At 38.5% G+C, this 21,580-nt stretch overlaps 1 protein-coding gene across 3 annotated transcripts in view; it reads right to left on the bottom strand.

The window, feature by feature from the left end:
• Positions 1 to 21,580, bottom strand: part of GPD2 (glycerol-3-phosphate dehydrogenase 2) — a 150,640-nt gene that overhangs the window by 76,882 nt on the left and 52,178 nt on the right. For all 3 annotated transcript variants that reach the window (XM_070357248.1, XM_070357258.1, XM_070357243.1), the window contains exon 3: positions 14,739 to 14,910. In XM_070357248.1, the coding sequence (XP_070213349.1) occupies positions 14,739 to 14,910 (172 nt within the window). The remainder of the gene's footprint in view (positions 1 to 14,738; positions 14,911 to 21,580) is intronic.

The following is a 21,580-nucleotide window of genomic DNA, read 5'->3' as shown; positions in this document are numbered from 1 at the left end:
ATAAAATGTAATTTCATTTCTCATACCTTCTTTACTGAAAACACACATCCCACTTTCCTTAAGCAACCAAGAACTGATCTTTACACTAGCATTCTATAGACTGGTGAACATAAACACCAGTGATAATTTCTAAAAAAAAATTTTTAGAGAACATCTCAGGATAGCATCAAACATTATTCATTAATAGTCCAAAATCTCTAGTTTCTCTGTAAGAGGAAGTTAGTGTTCAATAATTAATGTTTCAGAATCTTATTTTATTTGAAAATGACCTAGCTATTCAATAAACTTCCGTCACTTAGTTTAGCACAACCATAGAAATTCAGGTTACCAAAATCTAGAGAAACTGTTTTAGACAGAAATTTCTAAAGTATAATTATTCTTAATAGAGTTTATCTAAACGCTCATCTCTCATTTATATATTTTTTGAAGTCTCTTCACTAAAGGTACTTTCCTTGCTGACAAACTTGTAACAGATATAATAATATAACAATATTTAACTTATAATAAACCAAGGTACAATGAAAATACTATGCTTAATGTTAATGACTCTTAGACATGTCTATATTAGATTAGCAAACAAATATTAATACTAGATATTTAATATTGACTATTTCCCAGTTCACGTGAATCTGAAATTCTTTTAGGTTAATTCTCTTATATTTAGAATTGTCTGATTTCTAAGCACATACTTTTCTTTAGGCCAGTTAAATTAGAACTCCTTTACAACTTCAGCAATATTATTAAAAAAAAAAAAAAGACACACACTGAAACATACATAAATCCAGATAGACAGACAGACAGAGATCTCATAGTTTTCCGCTTGAGATTTAAAATGTCTCTGTGATCCCACTGTTTTTTTTTTCGAAGTTCTAATTTGCCCACAGAGGATGAGATGGTTGGATGGCATCACCGATGAGATGGACATGAGTTTGAGTGGGCTCCAGGAGTTGGTGATGGACAGGGAAACCTGGCGCCATGGGGTCGCAGAGTCGGACATGACTGAGCGACTGAACTGAACTGAACTGAATTTATCCAAGGCTGAGGTCTCAGGCAACAAGGACATGGAAAAGGTTAACTTCAAGCTTTTCCTTAGGCAGGCCTTTTAACAAGCTGCTGCTGCTGCTGCTAAGTCGCTTCAGTCATGTCCAACTCTGTGCAACCCCATAGATGGCAGCCCACCAGGCTCCCCCGTCCCTGGGATTCTCCAGGCAAGAACACTGGAGTGGGTTGCCATTTCCTTCTCCAATGCATGGAAGTGAAAAGTGAAAGTGAAGTCGCTCAGTCATGTCTGACGCCTAGCGACCCCATGGACTGCAGCCTACCAGGCTCCTCCGCCCATGTGATTTTCCATGCAAGAGTACTGGAGTGGGGTGAACAAGCTAGTTGTTTTTAATTGCATATGCAAAAAGAACTGGCTTTGCAGTTTCCAAGAAAAAAATTTTACTTTAACCAGTTTTCTGCAAAGTCTAAAGAGTATCATGGCCATCCTGTGTCAAAAAGTCATCTTTCCTTTCTGTAGTCAGTTTTATAGCTAAAATACAGACCAAATAGTGCTCAAATTGACTCTGATATCAGGGGCAGATCAACTGATAAAAATCTTGGATTTTCCCTTTGGTGGAAAGTGAGGTCTTTGTCCCATCAGAAGAATCTGAAGGGTTAAGGGAATTTGCAGGAGTGGGGGAAGCTTGGTCCTTCCCAACTCTGAGAAGTTAGAGTAGTTAGAAGGGAATTCTGTAGGATGTTCAGGAATCGGGGAAGCTTGGTTCCCTCCCCACCTGAGAGATAAACATAGTTAGAAGGGGATTGTTTAGAATGTTAGGAGAGTTTTTGATCCTTCAGGCTTTTGAATATAAGAGAAAGACCAAGACCAAAGAGAACCTCAGAATCCTTTCCTAGAGATCATGTGGCTATGAAAGGTCAAGTATGGGTTGTCTAGGAAATCTGATGGAGAGAGACAGAGGGGGACAGGAGGCAACAGAAAGACACATGTGGCATGAGTGGCCTGAGTTCCTCGTATCTGGATTCTGACTGAGGGCCACAAAGGACTGAATGTAAGGAAATTCTGAGTCCTTTCCCTGCTTTTGGCAAAAGCTAGTGTGCCTCTGCTCTTTCATCCTTGGGTCACCACAACAATTCCCAGTGTGAACAATAACTACAGCCAAGGTGGATTTTTTTTTTAATTGTGTCAGGGGAGGGATCTTGGAGAAAGACTGAGTCTAGAGGGGAGGACATGTTCAAATGGGTGGAGGGAGGTGGAAGGGAGTTATCATCAGCAGAGATCAGCTTAAGCAAAAGAGTGCAGATGACTGAAACAGCCCAATTTATGTAGGGTCTGCTTCTCACTGAGGGGCTGGAGTGCAGGGGACCATCTAGGGGACCACACAGCAGGAGTAGGGCAATATAGAGTCTGCCTCACAAGGCAGAAGATGGTAACTGGAGAGTAATGTGAAGAGAGAATTTTATGGGCTGTGTTATCAGGATGGATTTTTTTTTCTTTCCCAAACTGACACAGTGTGAGGCAGGGAACTACTCTAGAAATCAGCAAGCCATCTCAGGAGGATATTTCAGGATATTTTAAGTGACAGCTAACACTTAAAAGTCTCAAAACTGCTTTTGCAAGAATTGGACATTTAGAAAAGTTACTCACATGTACTTATGTGAGAAACCCTAGTGAATACCAACAAAAGTTAAAATGGGCTTCTCTGTCAAAATAGGCTGGTTTTATCTTATTCCATTATTTCCAGTGGCATATCATCAAACTACCTACCAGAATCTCTGAAGAGAAATGATAGTGCTCCTTCCAGAGCGAAAAAAAAAAAAACCCAAAAATCTCCAAACATCAAAAAACAAAAAATTTAATATCTATGAAGTTACAGCCAAATTGATAAATATTAAAGCACCATGTAACCTGAAAGTATTACCAAAATTTTTCAGAACCTCAAAAACAAGGGGAAAAAAGAGACTCTAAGAAAACACTTCAACGTTTTCAACTGCTTTTATGCTAAATGTTCTGTATTTCTCGTTTTTGTTGCATGAGAACGATGGAATGAGGAAGGAGGAAAGTAATGCAAAATCAGGACATTATTAGTAGCTAGAACTGCTTCTTCCTTTGATTAGCTGATGGCAGCAAAGACAATGATCTTGCATGGTTCCACTACCTAAGGTGCTCCTTTTGCTTCACCTCTCAAAAATTCAAACTTTTTTTTCCCCACCAATCTGAAATAAAAAATTTAACTAGTTTTTTTTCCCCCAGTGTAAAGCAAGAAAGTGACGAGAGAATGCTGTTTTATCGTCTCAGAGAGAATGAACACTACTTATAAGTGACATTCAACGCTAACATTTTGGATCTTAGGTAAAGTAAATTTGAAGAAGGTCAAAAATAATGCACCCAGGCTTCCAGTAACTGTGCCTGGCTGTGGATCTAAGGCACCAGGGAAGATCTTTTCTCCAAGTGGAAAGAATGAGCAGCAGTGAAGGGCTGGCCTCTGTACATTTACAATAATTTGCTAAACTTGTTCAAGATTTTATGAGGAATAGCTTTTTTTTGTCTCTTTCCAGAAGTTGCTTTTTATGGAAACCAATATATTCTATCACTGCTGAGATGAACCTGAACATTTGGGAGTGGTATAATTATTCAATTTTTTGTTTTTATAATTGATTGCTCTATGTAGGTATTCAAATGAATTTCATGGTAGTGGTAAAGTATTAATATTTGGAGTGAGATTATTCTGAAACTCTTATGCGGAATAACAAGCTTAGTTACAGCAGTAGAAAAAAGTGAACTTGAAATCTACCTTTCAGTCATCTTTACCCACCTCTGAAGTTAAAATTGTATCTTCAAGGTACAGCCAGGGATATGAATTAAACACAGCTCATTATAGATTTGCCTTTTCTACTCTGAGTGAGAATGTCTAGCTACTAGGCACCTCCAACTAAACCAACTCATGGATCAAGACAGTTGGATAAATTTAGAGGGATAATTACCATCTAAGGGGAAGAATGGTACGACATTTAACTTTCACAACATGAAACAGAACAGAAGTATATTTTAATACCTTTTACTGATTATCTTATTATACATGCAAACATGCTCAATATAATAAATGCAGAGAAGTAAAGAGAACAAAATAAAACTCTCCTGTAATCACACCATTCAGAGATAACCACAGTTGACATTTGGGTGTTTAAATGTTCACATTTTCTGTGCATGTATATAATCACATATGCACATTTTTATCAAAATAGGATTGTATAATACATTCCATTTTTTTCATTTAACATTGTTTATTGTAAACATCTCTCCATGTCAATATATATTTTTCTATAATTTCATTTCTAACATGTGAATAGTAATACATTAAATATTTACAATGATTTATTTATTCAGTTCCCTATTTCTGAACATGTGGGTTATTTCCTACCTTCAATACCACAGTACTGCAAGATTATATTTTCATTTAAACTCTCTGAATCTTTATTTCATTATAGTAAGTTTTCAGATATGGCATTATTTAACTATTTTTATATAAAAAGGGCAGAGTAATAGCTATGAAATAAATATCAGAGGCACCCAGGTAATAACACACAAATCAAAAAGTACAGACACTCTGTACATTAGTACCATAAACATAGCTATTAAAGCCATATGCCCCATGAAGGAAAAAGGATGTCATTTAAGGAAAGGGAAGTTTATCTTTCTTTAGAAAAGCTTTGGGCACTTACTTTTGGATTTCAGAAAGCCACTGAAATTAGTAAGAAAAGTGACTAACCCAAAGGCTGCGTATTTTATATGAAGGATAAATTTCTCTATAAAATAACACTTCTGAAAAGCTGTAAAGCAATCCTGGCTTGTTAATCCTCATGATCAGGATTCTATGCTTTAAGCCTAGTGTTTTCTAACAGTAAATGCTAACATTATACAGAGCTATATAACATTGGATTCGTTATTATACCTATTTCTATTTTTATATTAGAAACAGATACACCATTAATGAAGATATTTGTTAAGTTAGAACATGTCATTAACATACTTTGTGCTCCTTACACACACACACACACACACACACACACACTTGATTATGGAGGCACAAGAATGTATTAAGCTATAACATTAATTATAGTTACACAGTTATACATAAATGGTTAGACAGCATCACTGACTCAATGGACATGAATTGGAGCAATCTCTGGGAGATAGTGGAGGACAGAGGAACCTGGCATGCTGCAGTCCACGGGGTCACAAAGAGACAAGACGTGACTTAGCAACTCAACAACAATAGCAATACAATTTCAGGGGAATAAGGAAGTTGCTGATGTTGCTTTCTCTTTTTACTATTTTATCATAAAACCAGCCAATGTTCAAAGAGAGAAGGACTATCCAAACAATATAAAATTATGAAAAGAGAGAATAACACACTGCTGGTTTCCTATTTACAAAATTCAGACATAACTAATTTTAACTATTAAAAACATACCATATATTCTACAAAAAACTTCCTATGCTTGTAAACCTGTGTACTTTTTTGCTTCAAAAACAAATACAATTAACAAACTCATTTTTCACAACTTGTTTTTCAATGTACAATACATTTTAGCCATTTTCCCTGTAAATACTTATAAACCTCTCTGGATAACTGAAGGGACCCAATTTATTAAACCAAACTACACTCATTTTGCTAATAAATACTCTATAAGTAAAATTTTGATCAATATGGCACTGTAAGTTTAGCTTTAAACTTTTCTCCAAACACAGAGAAAATTTTACATACATATATTTTTACATGTATGTGTATATATACATATATGTATGTACACACACAACACACACATATTTAAGTCATGGTTGCCTCAAAAATAAACTCCTCATGAGCCACAGATGTAGTGAAACTCAGAGAGGAGTAGTTAGATACAAGCCTCTGTCTTGGTGGAATTTGGGTCTAGAAACTGACACAAGTAACCCAGATTTCAGTTCCTGAAAGGCAAGAGGTAGGGAGAGGGGAAGAAGGCAGACCAGTGCTGGAAAGCCAGGACTGAAGAAGGGGCTGCTGACCACTGCCTGCTGCTGTGGACCATCTACTGTGACATGCGCAGGAGGCAGGAAGAGGGATCCAGCCTGGAGGGGAGACCCGGGCCAGGGCACCACCAGCTGTCTGGGAGTCGGTCTGCAGGATGTCCAAGATCATGACAGGGCAGAAGCCTTGATTTGGTTCTGAGAAAAATCTCTGGGGGGACTTGAAGGGGGCAGTAACTATATCTGCAGAGTTTAATGTATGGAAACAGAGAGTGATACAAAGCTGATTTAAAATGGAGAAGGAAAGAAGGAAATAAAAGGAAAACAAAACAAAAAAAAGCTGTAAGGTAAAAACAAACTAAAAGCACATGGCATCCAAATCAACAGAGATGGACCAAACATGCCTACTGAAACACAGATTCTATCAAACACTAAAAAATAAAGAAAAGTCCTGCTATTTGTATTTTATCATAGACATACTAAAACAAAAGGATATAGAAAAGCTAAAAATAATATATAACAAATTCTGTTATGGTATTTTTCCAGTTTCTCAGGTGCTTATTATATTTATTATATATATAATATATTGCTGTGCTTAGTCACTCAGTCACGTCTGACTCTTTGCAACCCCATGGACTATAGCCTGCAGGGCTCCCCTGTCCATGGGATTCTCCAGGAAAGAATACTGGAATGGGTTGCCATGCCCTCCTCCAGGGGATCTTCCCAACCCAGAGTCTGAATCCAGATCTTCTGCATTGCAGGCAGATTCTTTACCATCTGAGCCACCAGGGAAGTATAAAAGTATTATATTACATTATTATTAAATATATTTACATTTAATATAATATATAAATTACATTTATATTAATATCATATATTACATTTAATATAACATATATATTAAATTTATACAGATAAATTTTAACTTTTATGAAATCAAGTTTAAACAGGATTTTCCAAAAGAAAATGGTTTCACTGATGTCATGCTTAAAAACATTCTTTCTTACTCCATTTTTAAAAAATTTCTTCTAATAGGTTTGTGGTGTTTTACTATTAAATCTTTGGTTCACAGAGAGTATGATAAATAGAAGATAAATATACATAAATATATATGTAAATATAAGCATAAACTTGGGAAAGTGGACACTTCAACAACACATTAAATAACCAATAATTACAAATATGAAATGCTGCCTTTATCATATCCTAAATTTTATGTATTCAGATCTATTTCTAGCCTCTTACTTTTGTTCCACTGGTCTCTCTTGTCTCTTCTGCAAACTATTTTATTTAAAGTAGCTTTAAAATACACTTTCGGAGAAGGCAATGGCACCCCTCTCCAGTACTCTTGCCTGGAAAATCCCATGGACGGAGGAGCTTGGTAGACTGCAGTCCATGGGGTTGCAAACAGCTGGACACGACTGAGCGATTTCACTTTCACTTTTCACTTTCATGCATTGGAGAAGGAAATGGCAACCCACTCCAGTGTTCTTGCCTGGAGAATCCCAGGGACAGCAGGGCCTGGTGGGCTGCCATCTATGGGGTCGCACAGGGTCGGACACGACTGAAGTGACTTAGCAGCAACAGCAGCAGAATACACTTTAATATTGACAGGCCTCTATCTCCTTTATCATTATTCTTCTTCAAAATTAATCTAGTAAGTCTCAAAGTCTAATTTTTCCAAATACCTCTGGCACAGTTTCTCTAATCCTCCCCACCCCACTCCTGACAAAGACAGTCACTCTAATGTAATCACTGAATTACATCAAATTTCCAGATTAGTAGCAATTGCAACCTAGTCTAATTAGCAATGTCCAGGAAATAGCAAACTTTGATCTGCTGCAATTCTACTATCCTAAAATAGGGCGGTGGTGGAAGAGGGTGGGGGGTGCAGGTTTGTAATTCCCAGAATGCATTATCTTCCATGGCTCTCCCTATTCTGCCTCTTTTTTTAACTCAATGCTCATACCTCCTGCTTTTCACAAATCTTTATTTATGCAGAAGTGTTGTTATCCTCCATTATGTCTGAGAACCTTAAGGCTCTCCACAAGGTTAAGACACTTAACTGAAGTTCATGGAGCTGGTAAATGATGAAGCTGATTGATTCCACTCTGTTCTAATCTCATAGCCTTTGTCCTTACTCGCTATCCTATACTATCTTAGACTTGAAGGGGCTGCAGTGAGAATTCAGGAATTATTAGCCAGGTGCCATTCGTAAGCTAGAAGTATATATACATTTTTAAACAGGAGAACTACAATTAATGTTTTCTTCTAGCAAGAGGCAGTATTCTCTGGAATCTGAATTGAAGTCATAAAAGTTAAGTTTACAAACAAGATTTTAAACCAGAACGGGACTAGTTGATCCCTGATACATCCAGGTAGTCACATAAAAGAAAAGAGCTGAAAAAGAAACAGCGTGAAGCCCTCTGAGGGGGTGACTATATCAGATTCTCGTCATTCCAGCTCTCCTTTGGCAGCCTGTATCCCCAAGCTTCTAGGCTGTGCTCTTGTTCAGGGACTGGCCATGGAAGTGTTAAACAGAGAAGCAATTTTATCGATCCTAGAGACCTGCCCAAGAACGTGAGGAGAATTGTGCATATTATGTTTATCAAATAATATTACAAATGAAACAAATGAAAATTGATTCCCAAGAAAATGCAGATGGTAACAATGCAAATAAATGTTCATTATGAAAACCTCAAGACTTTTTCTCTTCCTTCTATGGTCTTTGTTTATTCATTAACAAAATCACATTTGGGCACAGTATTTCATCAAAAAGCTTGTGCAAACATTTTTATACAAGCCCTTTCACATCTAGCAGTTCCCCCAAAAGTTTGATGTCCTGAAAAATCTAATTATTACTGGTAACTTTAAAAGATCACAGTAATTTATTTTTGTCAAATATGACTAAAGATTAATGGATACAATCAGGAATAATTTGGTAAAAACATATCAAATGCAGAGAAAGCAAAATTTGTTGTTAAGTGAAGCATCAAATATAATAAAAGAGCAAATTCCATGAATGAACAGCAACAATGCACAATTCATTAACCAAATGCCCACAATCATTTCACACTTCAGAGGGCTACTGATATGATCAGAAATTGTTGTAAAAGGATAAATATAGATTAACTTCAGCATCTCTATACATTTTAATTACAAATGCTACCCTCAGAGGGCTACCAGCATAATAAAGGAAATATAAACTATGGATTTGGGCTTCCCAGGTGGCAGTGTGGTAAAAAATATGCTTGCTGACGCAAGAGACGCAGGTTCGATTCCTGGGTCAGAAAGATCCCCTGGAGAAGGAAATGGCAACCCACTCCAATATTATTGTTTGGAGAATCCCATGGACAGAGCAGCCGAGAGGGCTACAGTCCATGAGGTGGCAGAGTCAGACACGACTGACTGACTAAGCATCAGTTCAGTTCAGTTCAGTTGCTCAGTCATGTCCAACTCTTTGCGACCCCATGAATCACAGCACACCAGGCCTCCCTGTCCATCACCAACTCCCAGAGTTTACACAAACTCATGTCCATCGAGTCGGTGATGCCATCCAGCCATCTCATCCTCTGTCGTTCCCTTCTCCTCCTGCCCCCAATCCCTCCCAGCATCAGGGTCTTTTCCAATGAGTCAACTCTTCACATGAGGTGGCCAAAGTACTGGAGTTTCAGCTTTAACATCAGTCCTTCCAATGAACACCCAGGACTGATTTCCTTTAGAATGAACAGGTTGGATCTCTTTGCAGTCCAAGGGATTCTCAAGAGTTTTCTCCAACACCACAGTTCAAAAGCATCAATTCTTCAGCAATCAGCTTTCTTCACAGTCCAACTCTCACATCCATACATGACCACTGGAAAAACCATAGCCTTGACTAGATGGACCTTTGTTGGCAAAGTAATGTCTATGCTTTTGAATATGCTATCTAGATTGGTCATAACTTTCCTTCCAAGGAGTAAGCGCCTTTTAATTTCATGGCAGCAATCACCATCTGCAGTGACTTTGGAACCCAAAAAAATAAAATCTGACACTGCTTCCACTGTTTCCCCATTTATTTCCCATGAAGTGATGGGACCAGATGCCATGATCTTCGTTTTCTGAATGTTGAGCTTTAAGCCAACCTTTTCACTCTCCTCTTTCACTTTCATCAAGAGGCTCTTTAGCTCTTCTTCACTTTCTGCCATAAGGGTGGTGTCATCTGCATATCTGAGGTTATTGATATTTCTCCCAGCAATCTTGATTCCAGCTTGTGCTTCTTTCAGTCCAGCGTTTCTCATGATGTACTCTGCATAGAAGTTAAATAAGCAGGGTGACAATATGCAGCCTTGATGTACTCCTTTTCCTATTTGGAACCAGTCTGTTGTTCCATGGCCAGTTCTAACTGTTGCTTCCTGACCTGCATATAGGCTTCTCAAGAGGCAGGTCAGATGGTCTGGTATTCCCATCTTTTTCAGAATATTCCACAGTTTATTGTGATCCACACAGTCAAAGGCTTTGCCATAGTCAATAAAGCAGAAATAGATGTTTTTCTGGAACTCTCTTGCTTTTTCCATGATCCAGCGGATGTTGGCAATTTGATCTCTGGTTCCTCTGCCTTCTCTAAAAGCAGCTTGAACAACGGGAAGTTCACGGTTCATGTATTGCTGAAGCCTGGCTTGGAGAATTTTGAGCATTACTTTATTAGTGTGTGAGATGAGTGCAATTGTGCAGTAGTTTGAGCATTCTTTGGCATTGCCTTTCTATGGGATTGGAATGAAAACTGACCTTTTCCAGTCCTGTGGCCACTGCTGAGTTTTCCAAATTTGCTGGCATGTTGAGTGCAGCACTTTCACAGCATCATCTTTCAGGATTTGAAATAGCTCAACTGAAATTCCATCACCTCCTCTAGCTTTGTTCATAGTGATGCTTTCTAAGGCCCACTTGACTTCACATTTCAGGATGTCTGGCTCCCGATGAGTGATCACAGCATCATGATTATCTGGGTCGTGATCTTTTTTGTACAGTTCTTCTGTGTATTCTTGCCACCTCTTCTTAATATCTTCTGCTTCTGTTAGGTCCATACCATTTCTGTCCTTTATTGAGCCCATCTTTGCATGAAATGTCCCCTTGGTATCTCTAATTTTCTTGAAGAGATCTCTAGTCTTTCCCATTCTGTTGTTTTCCTCTATTTCTTTGCATTGATTGCTGAGGAAGGCTTTCTTATCTCTCCTTGCTATTCTTTGGAACTCTGCATTCAGATGCTTATATCTTCCTTTTTCTCCTTTGCTTTTCGCTTCTCTTCTTTTCACACACACACACAAACTATGATTTATCCATCACTTTTATAAATTGCAACTCCATACACATAAGACATTCAGTCGATTATTTAAAAAGACAGCAATTGATATGTTAGGAGGTATTAAATGACACCATTTTCTTAGCTGTTACTAACTATAAGTATTTTAAAAATCTTGTCAATATTCTGGCTCTAAAAATTCTTACCTTTTCAAAATCATCATCATCATCACTACCATCACCCACAATCAAATGCTAATGTACTAGTTAATATTCTTTACTGTCCAAAGGAAAAATGTTTGTTCAGCAAATATTAATAAACTCCTTGAGGGCAAAGCCACATCTTATTAGTTTTTATATTCCCAGAACTGGTTTAGTGGTTGACTCACTAGTAGTATTATTACCAAAGCAGAACAAAACACTGTAAATAACTTAAAGAATCAGTATAAAGAAATGAATACCATACACATACTTGAAAGTAACACACTGCAAAGTAATGACTATAGTATGATCATGTCTATGTTTTCTAAAAGATATAAATATAAAAATTTCACAAAAGCAAATATAGGTGAGACTTTTCAAAAGGAGGTATGGTACAAAATGGACTTAACTAGTAGCTGCCTTTTTACTACTGCACTCAAGATCCGCCAACCCCCCCTAATTCTTTGACAAGTTGACTTTACAACTTCCTTTCCTCCCTTTAGTTCCAGGTCTCCATTTAAACAAATTCTTGCCTTCATAGTATCTTTTCTCATTTTCTTCTCATCATTGATACCCAGTCAGTTCTCAATTTGGGATTCTACCCTATCATGTACTTTCTCTGTCCCAACTCTGACACATAAGGGAGCACACACACACACACACACACACACACACACACATATCCTTTTCTAACCAGAGCAGAGCAACCCCTATTCCTACCACGTTATCTTTCACTTTGTTTCTGTCTCTGAGAAATGCTTCTTACTGTCCTGCCAAAGCAAAGATACATCTTTCTTAGCCCATACCTTGTATTTTTCTAAGACCTTGTCCACATGCAGCCTTCTATTATTTGAATATCAAGGTTCCCTTCTGGGTCTATAGAAATATTCAAATTGTGCCTGTCTTAAACGAGTGAAAGACAGAAAAAAACAATTCTTGCACATATTGCCTCCCTTATTCATATCCTATGACATCAGCAAGTTTCGCCCTTTGTCCTGTGTCTAGATCTCTTAAAAGTTTATACCCATGCATGCCTCTTCCTTATTGCCTATCCTCTCCTCAACACTAACGCTCTTCAGAGTCTCAGAGTGGCCTGTTGAGTAAAGTCCAAAGGCCTTTCCCTGGTAGGTCAGGCCCAGTCCTGCCTTTCCAGGATTCTCTCATGCCCTCCCCCACACAGCCTGGGTGGTCCCAATTGAAACGTCGGTTGTTCACACACACATTGTTCCTTTGCATGTTCCCTCAGATTGGCATACTTTGAGCAAGCAAGTTTGGCCTCTTAAAATTCTACCTGTGCTAAATAGCAGCTTGCTTTATCCAGATACAACAATGCCCCCCAAGCTTTTGCAAGGCACACAGGATAACTCAGTCTCCACCAAGAATTACAGAACTGGGAGCAACCTCAGTGTGCTGCCTGGATCAATCATCTTTGTATTCACATGTAGTACCTTGAATATTGCATGCATAATACTCAGCCAATGTTTGTCTGAAATCAAAGAAAAAGAACTGCTATATATATCAGTACATAGCATGAATATAAGTGGTGACCTGAAGAAACATATTTTTCTGAATCCTACTGGGAAAATGACACCCCTGGACACAGAAAATTGTCATCTGGTAACTTCTAACCTCTGGGGTAGTCCCAGGACAATTGGGGCAGTCCCAAACAAGATCTCCCATGACAAGGGAATGCATCCTTTTTTTCCACTCTTTCTCCCAGGCCTCCAGGGGAGAGAGTAGAATTCAGATCCTTTGAGAGATCTTCAACCATTCTTTCCCTCTGACATACTGTGCCCCAGGATAATCTAATTCAAATTATAAACCATGGATGGAGACAGAATTATACAAAAGTTAGGGTCTGCCAGGCAACAGAATAGGATCCAGGGCTTATATTGTGAATTTACCATTATCTGGAAGTGACAAAATGGACTTAGGCTATGATGTCTACATGGATCAGCTCTCAAGTGAGGGTCCTGAGCAATCCTAGTAGAATCTAGGGTATTTTTTTGCTTAGGTATGCCTAATCTCATGAAATTTATTTCATTTATGTAAGATTAAAATCTATGAGATATGCAAAGTAAGTCCAGAGTAGATGTGGTAGTAACTTCATCTAATAAAAATTATCCCACGTAACAAATTACCACCATTGAGTATGAAACTGCAATGAATATTGAACCTTACATAGTATCTAAAAAAAATAATCCAGAGTCAAAATTTCTTGCAGCAGTACCAGCCCAACGTGCTGTATCTAAGAACACCACAGAGGATGATCTCTCCAGGATGACTGGTTCTAAAAGTCTTTTTGCCTTCATGTCATTACTGTCAGCTATCATACTGCCTACAATTTACTGTTTTTTGCTTTGTATGACAAGCCCTGTTTTAAATCTTCTTCATGATTATGCATTTAATCTTCAAAACAATCATCAACAGAAGGTATTTTTTTTCTTATCTGAAAGATGAAGAAACTTAGGGAAATTAAGTAACTCACTTAAGTGTGTGTGTGTGCATGTGTGCATGTGTACACATACATATATACTTCTGATAAAGCACCTGAGCCAGAATATGTACCCATATTTCTTTGATTCCAAACTCCACACTAATAACCATAGGCAACAGAACCAAGTCATTAAATATATCATATGTAAGACCGCTGGTGTTCCCTACTAAAGTTTATTTCTTTATATATCCTGTTGCCATGTTGAAAGAGCTTCTCATAAAGTCTTTCCTAAAACTGACTAAAAGGGTGACAGAACTACAGGTTATAGGTCTTTTTCATTTTTTACACATAAACTAGAGTTTCGCAAACTGTGGTCCATGTTTCACTGGAAGAGATGATTTTAATAGAGAAACAAAAAGAATTATTTTAATAGATTAATTCATTTTAACAAATCTTTTTATTAAAGATAAACCACTGACATAAATGTGATTTTAAATGATACACAGATATTTTTACTTCACATAAATGTACTTTATTATGTAAAAAAATACTAACCAAAACATCAAATCAATGAATTCACAGGAATATAGTTTTCTTTTTAGATAAACCCATTTCAATGTGAAAGACAAGCTATATTTAATTTTAAAATTGTCTAAGTACCTATATTTTAAAAATGAGAAGGTGCTTCACAAAGAGTGGAAAATGAAGAAATGCAGTAGTAACGTGACTTTCCAGCACTGAGTGCACATTTGTGTCTACATCGAGAGGAAAGATGAAACCTCTACCTGCGTTACATGTGTCCACGCCAGGACTCACCTCTGGTGACCGCATCCAGGGCACAGCCACTTCCTGTCGCTCCTCCTCCGATGACAAGTACATCGAACTCAGATGTGTTTTTCAAAGTCAGTATCTGAGCTTCTCTGGAAGGAGGCTCCCTGTTAACAGGTTCTGAAATGCAGTCTGCTGCTTCAACAAAGGCCAGGTTCACCTAAGATAAAAGGAGACCATTTTCAGATATTCATCTGGAATGCCAATTTAATAAATTTTACATTACACTAAAAAAAAAAGAGAGAAACACTTGTAATGAAGATGATAACCAGAGCTAGACCAGAGTCCATAGTCCATATGGAATGATAGAATCAACTGCCTTGGAGGAAAAAAAAAGTTCTTAAAATTCTGTGGTTTTTTTCCCCATGAATCATAGCTATTTAACTATGGAACACCTGGTTTCAGATTTGCTATCTCAACTGATTGTTTTGATTCCATACCCAGCCAAGTTCAATTACTTTGCACAGGGTACAGCAGTTCCCAAATACCCTGTCTGAGACAATTTATAGGAGAACATAAGGAAATGTTTTACCTAGTAGCAGCCATTCATTCATATAACATTTAAAAGTGTAGAAAGGAGGAAGAAAAAACACTTTATGCCTTTCTGCAATTTCTTAAAGGTATATGTTCTTAACTTCCCTGACAAAAATACATTCTAGAGTTTGGGGATCTCTAAGTCAGTACAATTAAAAAGAATCTGTTCAACAGAAGTTACTATCCAGCTTAATAATCAGCTATGGCTAATGGGAATAATATTATATAAAGATTTTAGTCAGTGGTTTCCCCATTAAATGCTTTAACATAAAATTATAGATTATATATTTAATACACACTATTTCAATTTGTGAAACCTTTAACAATAATATAATTAAAGCTGACCATAGTCCCCCTCCAGTACTCTTGCTTGGAAAATCCCATGGATGGAGGAGCCTGGTGGGCTGCAGTCCATGGGGTCGCTAAGAGTCGGACACAACTGAGCGACTTCACTTTCACTTTTCCCTTTCATGCACTGGAGAAGGAAATGGCAACCCACTCCACTGTTCTTGCCTGGAGAATCCCAGGGATGGGAGAGCCTGGTGGGCTGCCATCTATGGGGTCGCACAGAGTGGGACATGACTGAAGCGACTTAGCAATAGCAGCAGCATAGTCCCCCTAAAGGATAATGACCTTCCTTATTTCTATTAATAGTTCTTTCATTAGACTACAACTTATCATCCTAAATCAAGAATGATGCTCAGTTCAGTTCAGTTGCTCAGTCATGTCCAACTCTTTGGAAACCTCATGGACTGCAGCACGCCAGGTGTCCCTGTCCATCCAGAGTTTACTCAAACTCATGTCTGTTGAGTCGGTGATGCCATCCAACCATCTCATCCCCCATCGTGCCCTTCTCCTCCTGCATTCCATCTTTCTCAGAATCAGTGTCTGTCTTTTCAAATCAGTCAGTTCTTCTCATCAGGTGGCCAAAGTATTAGAAGTTTCAGCCCCAGTTTTAGCATTAGTCCTTTCAATGAATATTCAGGGCTGATTTCCTTTAGGATGGACTGGTTGGATCTCCTTGCAGTCCAAGGGACTCTCAAGAGTCTTCTCCAACACCACAGTTCAAAAGCATCAATTCTTCAGGGCTCAGCTTTCTTCATAGTCCAACTCTCACATCCATACATGACCACTGGAAAAACCACAGCCTTGACTACACGGACCTTTGTTGACATAGTAATGTCTCTGCTTTTGAATATGCTGTCTAGGTTGGTCGTAGCTTTTCTTCCAAGAAGCATCTTTTAATTTCATGCCTGCAGTCACCATCTGCAGTGATTTTGGAGCCCCCAAAAATAAAGTCTGTCACTGTTTCTACTGTTTCCCCATCTATTTGCCATGAAGTGATGGGACCAGATGCCATGATCTTCGTTTTCTGAATGTTAAGCCAACTTTTTTACTCTCCTCTTTCATTTTCATCAAGAGGCTCTTTAGTTCTTCTTCACTTTCTGCCAAAAGGGCAGTGTCATCTGCATATCTGAGGTTATTGATATTTCTCCTGGCAATCTTGATTCCAGCATGTGCTTCATCCAGCCCGGCATTTCTCATGATGTACTCTGCATATAAGTTAAATAAGCAGGGTGACAATATACAGCCTTGATGTACTCCTTTCCCAATCTGGAACCAGTCTGTTGTTCCATGTCCAATTCTAACGGTTGCCTCCTGACCTGCATACAGGTTTCTCAAAAGCAGGTCAGGTGGTCTGGTATTCCCATCTGTTTAAGAATTTTCCACAGTTTGCTCTCCACCATGACCTGTCTGTCTTGGGTGGCCCTACATGGCATGGCTCAAAGTTTCATTGAGTTAGACAAGGCTGTGGTCCGTAAGAATGACGCTAGTCTTAAAAAATAAAGTTGTCAGAGTCGAAAGCTTAGAAAAACAGGTAAATATCAGTTTTTTCCTCCAAAATGCTGATACTAGGTTTATTCACTGTTTTGAACAGTGCTTGCCAGTATTGCTCTAACAGTTAGTTATCCACAGATACGTAACTCCTGTCCTCTTTTATTTAAATCATAGCAGCAGCACAATTCATTCTGCTGTAGGGGCTACATCTGAAGCTCTGAGCCACAAGCCAAGCTTCTTCCATAAAAGGTGGTCTTAGCTCTGATCAAGAGATTGTTCTGATAAGTGACTTTTTAATTCATTTAAATAAAGCAGACCACATTTCTCCTTACAATTTTATTAAGTAATTATCAGGCCAATTGGATTTTTATAAAAATAAATCTAGAAGCCACAAAGTACATTGAAAGAAACCTGGATTAGAACTGGAGAGTCCTGCCTTTGGTCTTAGCACTTGTGTTTACTAGTAAAGGGACTTTTAACTAATTATCTCTCTGACCTTGGTTTTTCTCTTTGCAACATGGACTAAATGAAGTCTCTGTCTATGAAGTCTCTGTCTCTGTATCTCTGATTTACTCTCAGTCTGAATAATATTATGAAATGAAAGTAGTTGGTAAACTATTACACCAAAGAGGAGTTGGATTATTGCTAAATAGATTCCTTAGTAGCAGGAAACAAGAAACTTTCAAAACATATTTTACTAGGTATCATAAAAACAAAAGGTTATAATCAGGTTCCATAATTTTTCAGGTAACTAATTCAGATTCCAAGCCACAAAAATCTTCTGCTTCTTTACTTAACTCCTCCTAATTGTCTGCTAATACCCATTCCCCCATGTTCATGTTTCCTTGCATTTAAGGTAACAAGCTAAGGAAGTGTAACCAGCTAGGCTAGGTGCTGGGGAGAACACAACGCCGTTCAGTCATGGTCTCCATCTCCTTTCATCTAAGGAGAATAATATATACATACACATACACACAGTAAATACACAAGAACAAATGACAAAATAGAGAAGGCGGGGGGGTGGGGTGGGGAAGTACCATGCTATGACCATTCAGATTAGGGAGGGAGAGTCTTTCATTTGAGAGTTTCAACTGGGCCATGACAGATGGATAAGACTTGGACATGAGACTGACAAGTGACTAAACCGCCAGAGCATTTTCACACATCAAAAGAATTGTACTGACATTTGCTGCTTGGTAAGTTTCCTAGAACTAGCTGAAAAATAAATGTAAGGACCCTACTACAGTAGAGTTCATTAGAAAAGCCCCCACTCTACTCTGCTAACAGGTGAATATTAAAGTCAGCTGAACCTCTTTAGCAAGTATACTAGATCAGATGGACAGTCCTTCTGCCCATCTCTCCACTGACTGTGCTGTTTCTCCTGGCCTCATCCCCTGCCTCATGCTTCTCAAGGGTACATTCTAACCTGTCTCATCTTAACAAACAGTAAAAAATGTCTCTTACATATGGTTCTATCACTTAGCCTAAAAATTCCTGAAATATCTGTATACCCTTGCTTTTTTAACCACCTCACCTTCTATTCAGGTTTCCCAGGTGGCATTAGTGATATAGAACCCTCCTGTCAATGTAGGAGACCTAAAAGGCATGGGTTTGATCCCTGGGTCTGGAAGATCCCCTGGAGGAGGGCATGACAACCCACTCTAATGTTTTTGCCTGAAGAATCCTGTAGACACACAAGCCTAGTGGGCTACAGCCCGTGGAAGCAACTTAGCACAGCACCTCCTATTCACTCCCGTCTCCGTTTAACAGGGATTTTCAGGGGTACACCAGCACCACTGTCATGGCCTCCACCACCTACACTGACCAATATCTGTTATGCTGCAAAATCCAATGTGCACTTGTCACCCCTCACTTCAGCTGTCATCTCGGCACATTCACTCACCTCATCATCTGGAAGACAATTACCTGAGATGAACCACCCTCTCCCACCCCCCCACCCCCAGCTCTTGAACCCACTCTCTCCTAGTTTCCTTTGAATGTCTGTCTTCGGTGCAACTTTATATGTTGTATACCACACTGACTCTCAACTGTGTTCCTCTATTCCAGAACCTGGATACCAAACTACGTAGATGGAACCTCTATTTCAGTGTCTCACATATATCTCAAAATTCTACTGATACAGTTTATCTCCCCAAACCTTTTTCCCTATCAGTTTTCCTCATCTCGGTAAAGGCATCATTATACATCCAGTTGCTTGTGCCACTTTCCTAAGTCTCATATCTGATCAATCACTGAGTTCTATAAATTCCAACTCCTAAAGAATTCTCACATCTAGTGACATCATCCTCACTGCCCTCTTTCAATCCAGGTACCTTCCCTTTCCTCTGTACTAAAATGATATTCTCCTACAGGTCTTCACACAGTTACCATTCTTCCCTCCAAATCATTCTCCATACTGCAGCTGGGGTAATCATTTAAAAACCCAAATCATGTCATTTCCATCATTTCCATGTGTAAAACCCTTCAAGAGCTTTCAACTCACTATGAGATTAAAGGTAAAGCATCTTCATGCTAGTTTCTAAGATCATTCATAGTTTTTCAGAGTAACTTAAAACAAACAAAGAAATGCACAATACTATGGGCTGGTGGTGATACAACACAACTGGAACTCTCGTATATTGCTGATGGAAATGCAAAATAATCTACACATTTGGGAAACAATTTGAGAGTTTCTAAGGACTTTCCAGGTGGCACTAGTGGTAAAGAACCTGCCTGCCAATGTAGGAGACACAGGAGACACGGGTTCAATCCTTGGGTTGGGAAGATCCCCTGGAATAGGAAATGGCAACCTGCTCCAGTATTCTTTCCTGGAAAATTCCATGGACAGAGGAGCCTAGCAGGCTATAGCCCATGGGGTCGCAAAGAGTCAGATGAAACTGAGCACACACAATAAAGGTAAAAATACACTTACCATACAACCCCCCTGCCAAGGTGGTTTACTCAAGAGAAATCAAAATCTGTGCTGACACAAAATCCTGTAGGCAAATATTTACAGTGGCTTTATTTATAATTTCCAAAAATTAGTAAAAACATCCTTCAACTGGTGAACGACTAAACAAACTCTAGTGCATCTATGAATTGGAACTGGCAATAAAAAGAACACTTCTAATAGCTGCAACAACATGAATGGATCTTGAAAGCATTATGCTAAGTCACAGGCTGCCAAATTATGGTTTTCCACCCAAATGTGGCTACTATCTATTTTAATAAAGTTTTATTGGAACATGGCCACCCACAATCTTTCACGTGCAGTGCACGACTGCGATAGAATGGAATTTTTTGCAACAGAGACGGTAAGGCCTGCAAACCTAAAACATGGACTACCTGGCCCTTTACAGAAAAGTTTGCCAACCCCTGTGCCAAGTGAAAGAAGTGAGACTCAGAGGTTTATATAGGGCACGATCCATTTACATGACATTCTGTAAAAGCAGAAGTATGGGGTCAGAAAACAGACCTGTGATTGTCAGGGTTTGGAAATGGTGGGGGGGGGGTTGGGGGGATTGACAACAGAGTATGCTTTTGAGGATGATAGAAATGTTCTATATCTTCACAGTAGTGGTAGTTATATGACCATTTGCTCCTGTCAAAATTCACAGAACTGTGTATTATAAAGGGTGAATTTTACTGCATGTAAATTATGCCCTAAATGATACCTCAATGAACTTAAAAAATAAGTAACCATGTACACAGCAATTATGTGCCAGGCATTATTATAAAGGTTTTACTTTTTACTCATTTAACCCTCTCAATAACTCTTTGACTTAGGTACTACTAGGATCTCCATTGTACAGCAAAAGGACCCGAGACACAGTAGTTAAGTCCCTGGCCTGTGATTATACAGCTGGTACATGGTAGAGCTAGGAACTGAACTTACACAGCCTGGAGACAGAGACTGTTTTTACACTGCTGCAACATAGTGTGTGTGTGTGTGTGTGTGTGTGTGTGTGTGTGCACGTGCGTTAGTCACTCAGTCATGTTCGACTCTTTGTGATCCCATGGACTGTAGCCACCAGGCTCCTCTGTCCATGGAATTCTCCAGGCAAGAATACTGGTGATTCTGCATATAATTTGAGAAAAAAATAAAGAAACAGACTAAATAGTTTTAATAGGATGAGATATTACCAGTTGCCAAAAACAGAAAGCTTGGGGGCTTTTTTTTTTTTTCAGTATGGTTCTGTTGTGGAGGGTCTGCTGCGTAGTCCTTCCAAAAATACTTAAAAAAAAATATACGGCACTATTGAGGGTAATTTATTTAATTTCTGACACTACATTTAAAATAACATTTTATTTTTGTTTATTTTTCTTCATAAAAGCTGGAAAGTGTTGCAACTGAGAAGCTAAGCACCAAGTTTATTTTAGAGGCAGTAAACACAGCCTAAGGCCCTCCTTATAATTATGACAAGAGAAAGACTCATTTGGGCTTCATATGGCTTTGA

Source organism: Bos mutus, chromosome 2 (assembly GCF_027580195.1).
Source record: "Bos mutus isolate GX-2022 chromosome 2, NWIPB_WYAK_1.1, whole genome shotgun sequence".
Classification (NCBI taxonomy): domain Eukaryota; kingdom Metazoa; phylum Chordata; class Mammalia; order Artiodactyla; family Bovidae; genus Bos; species Bos mutus.
Note: the sequence above shows the minus strand (reverse complement) of the source record. Positions and strands in the feature narration are given on the sequence as shown.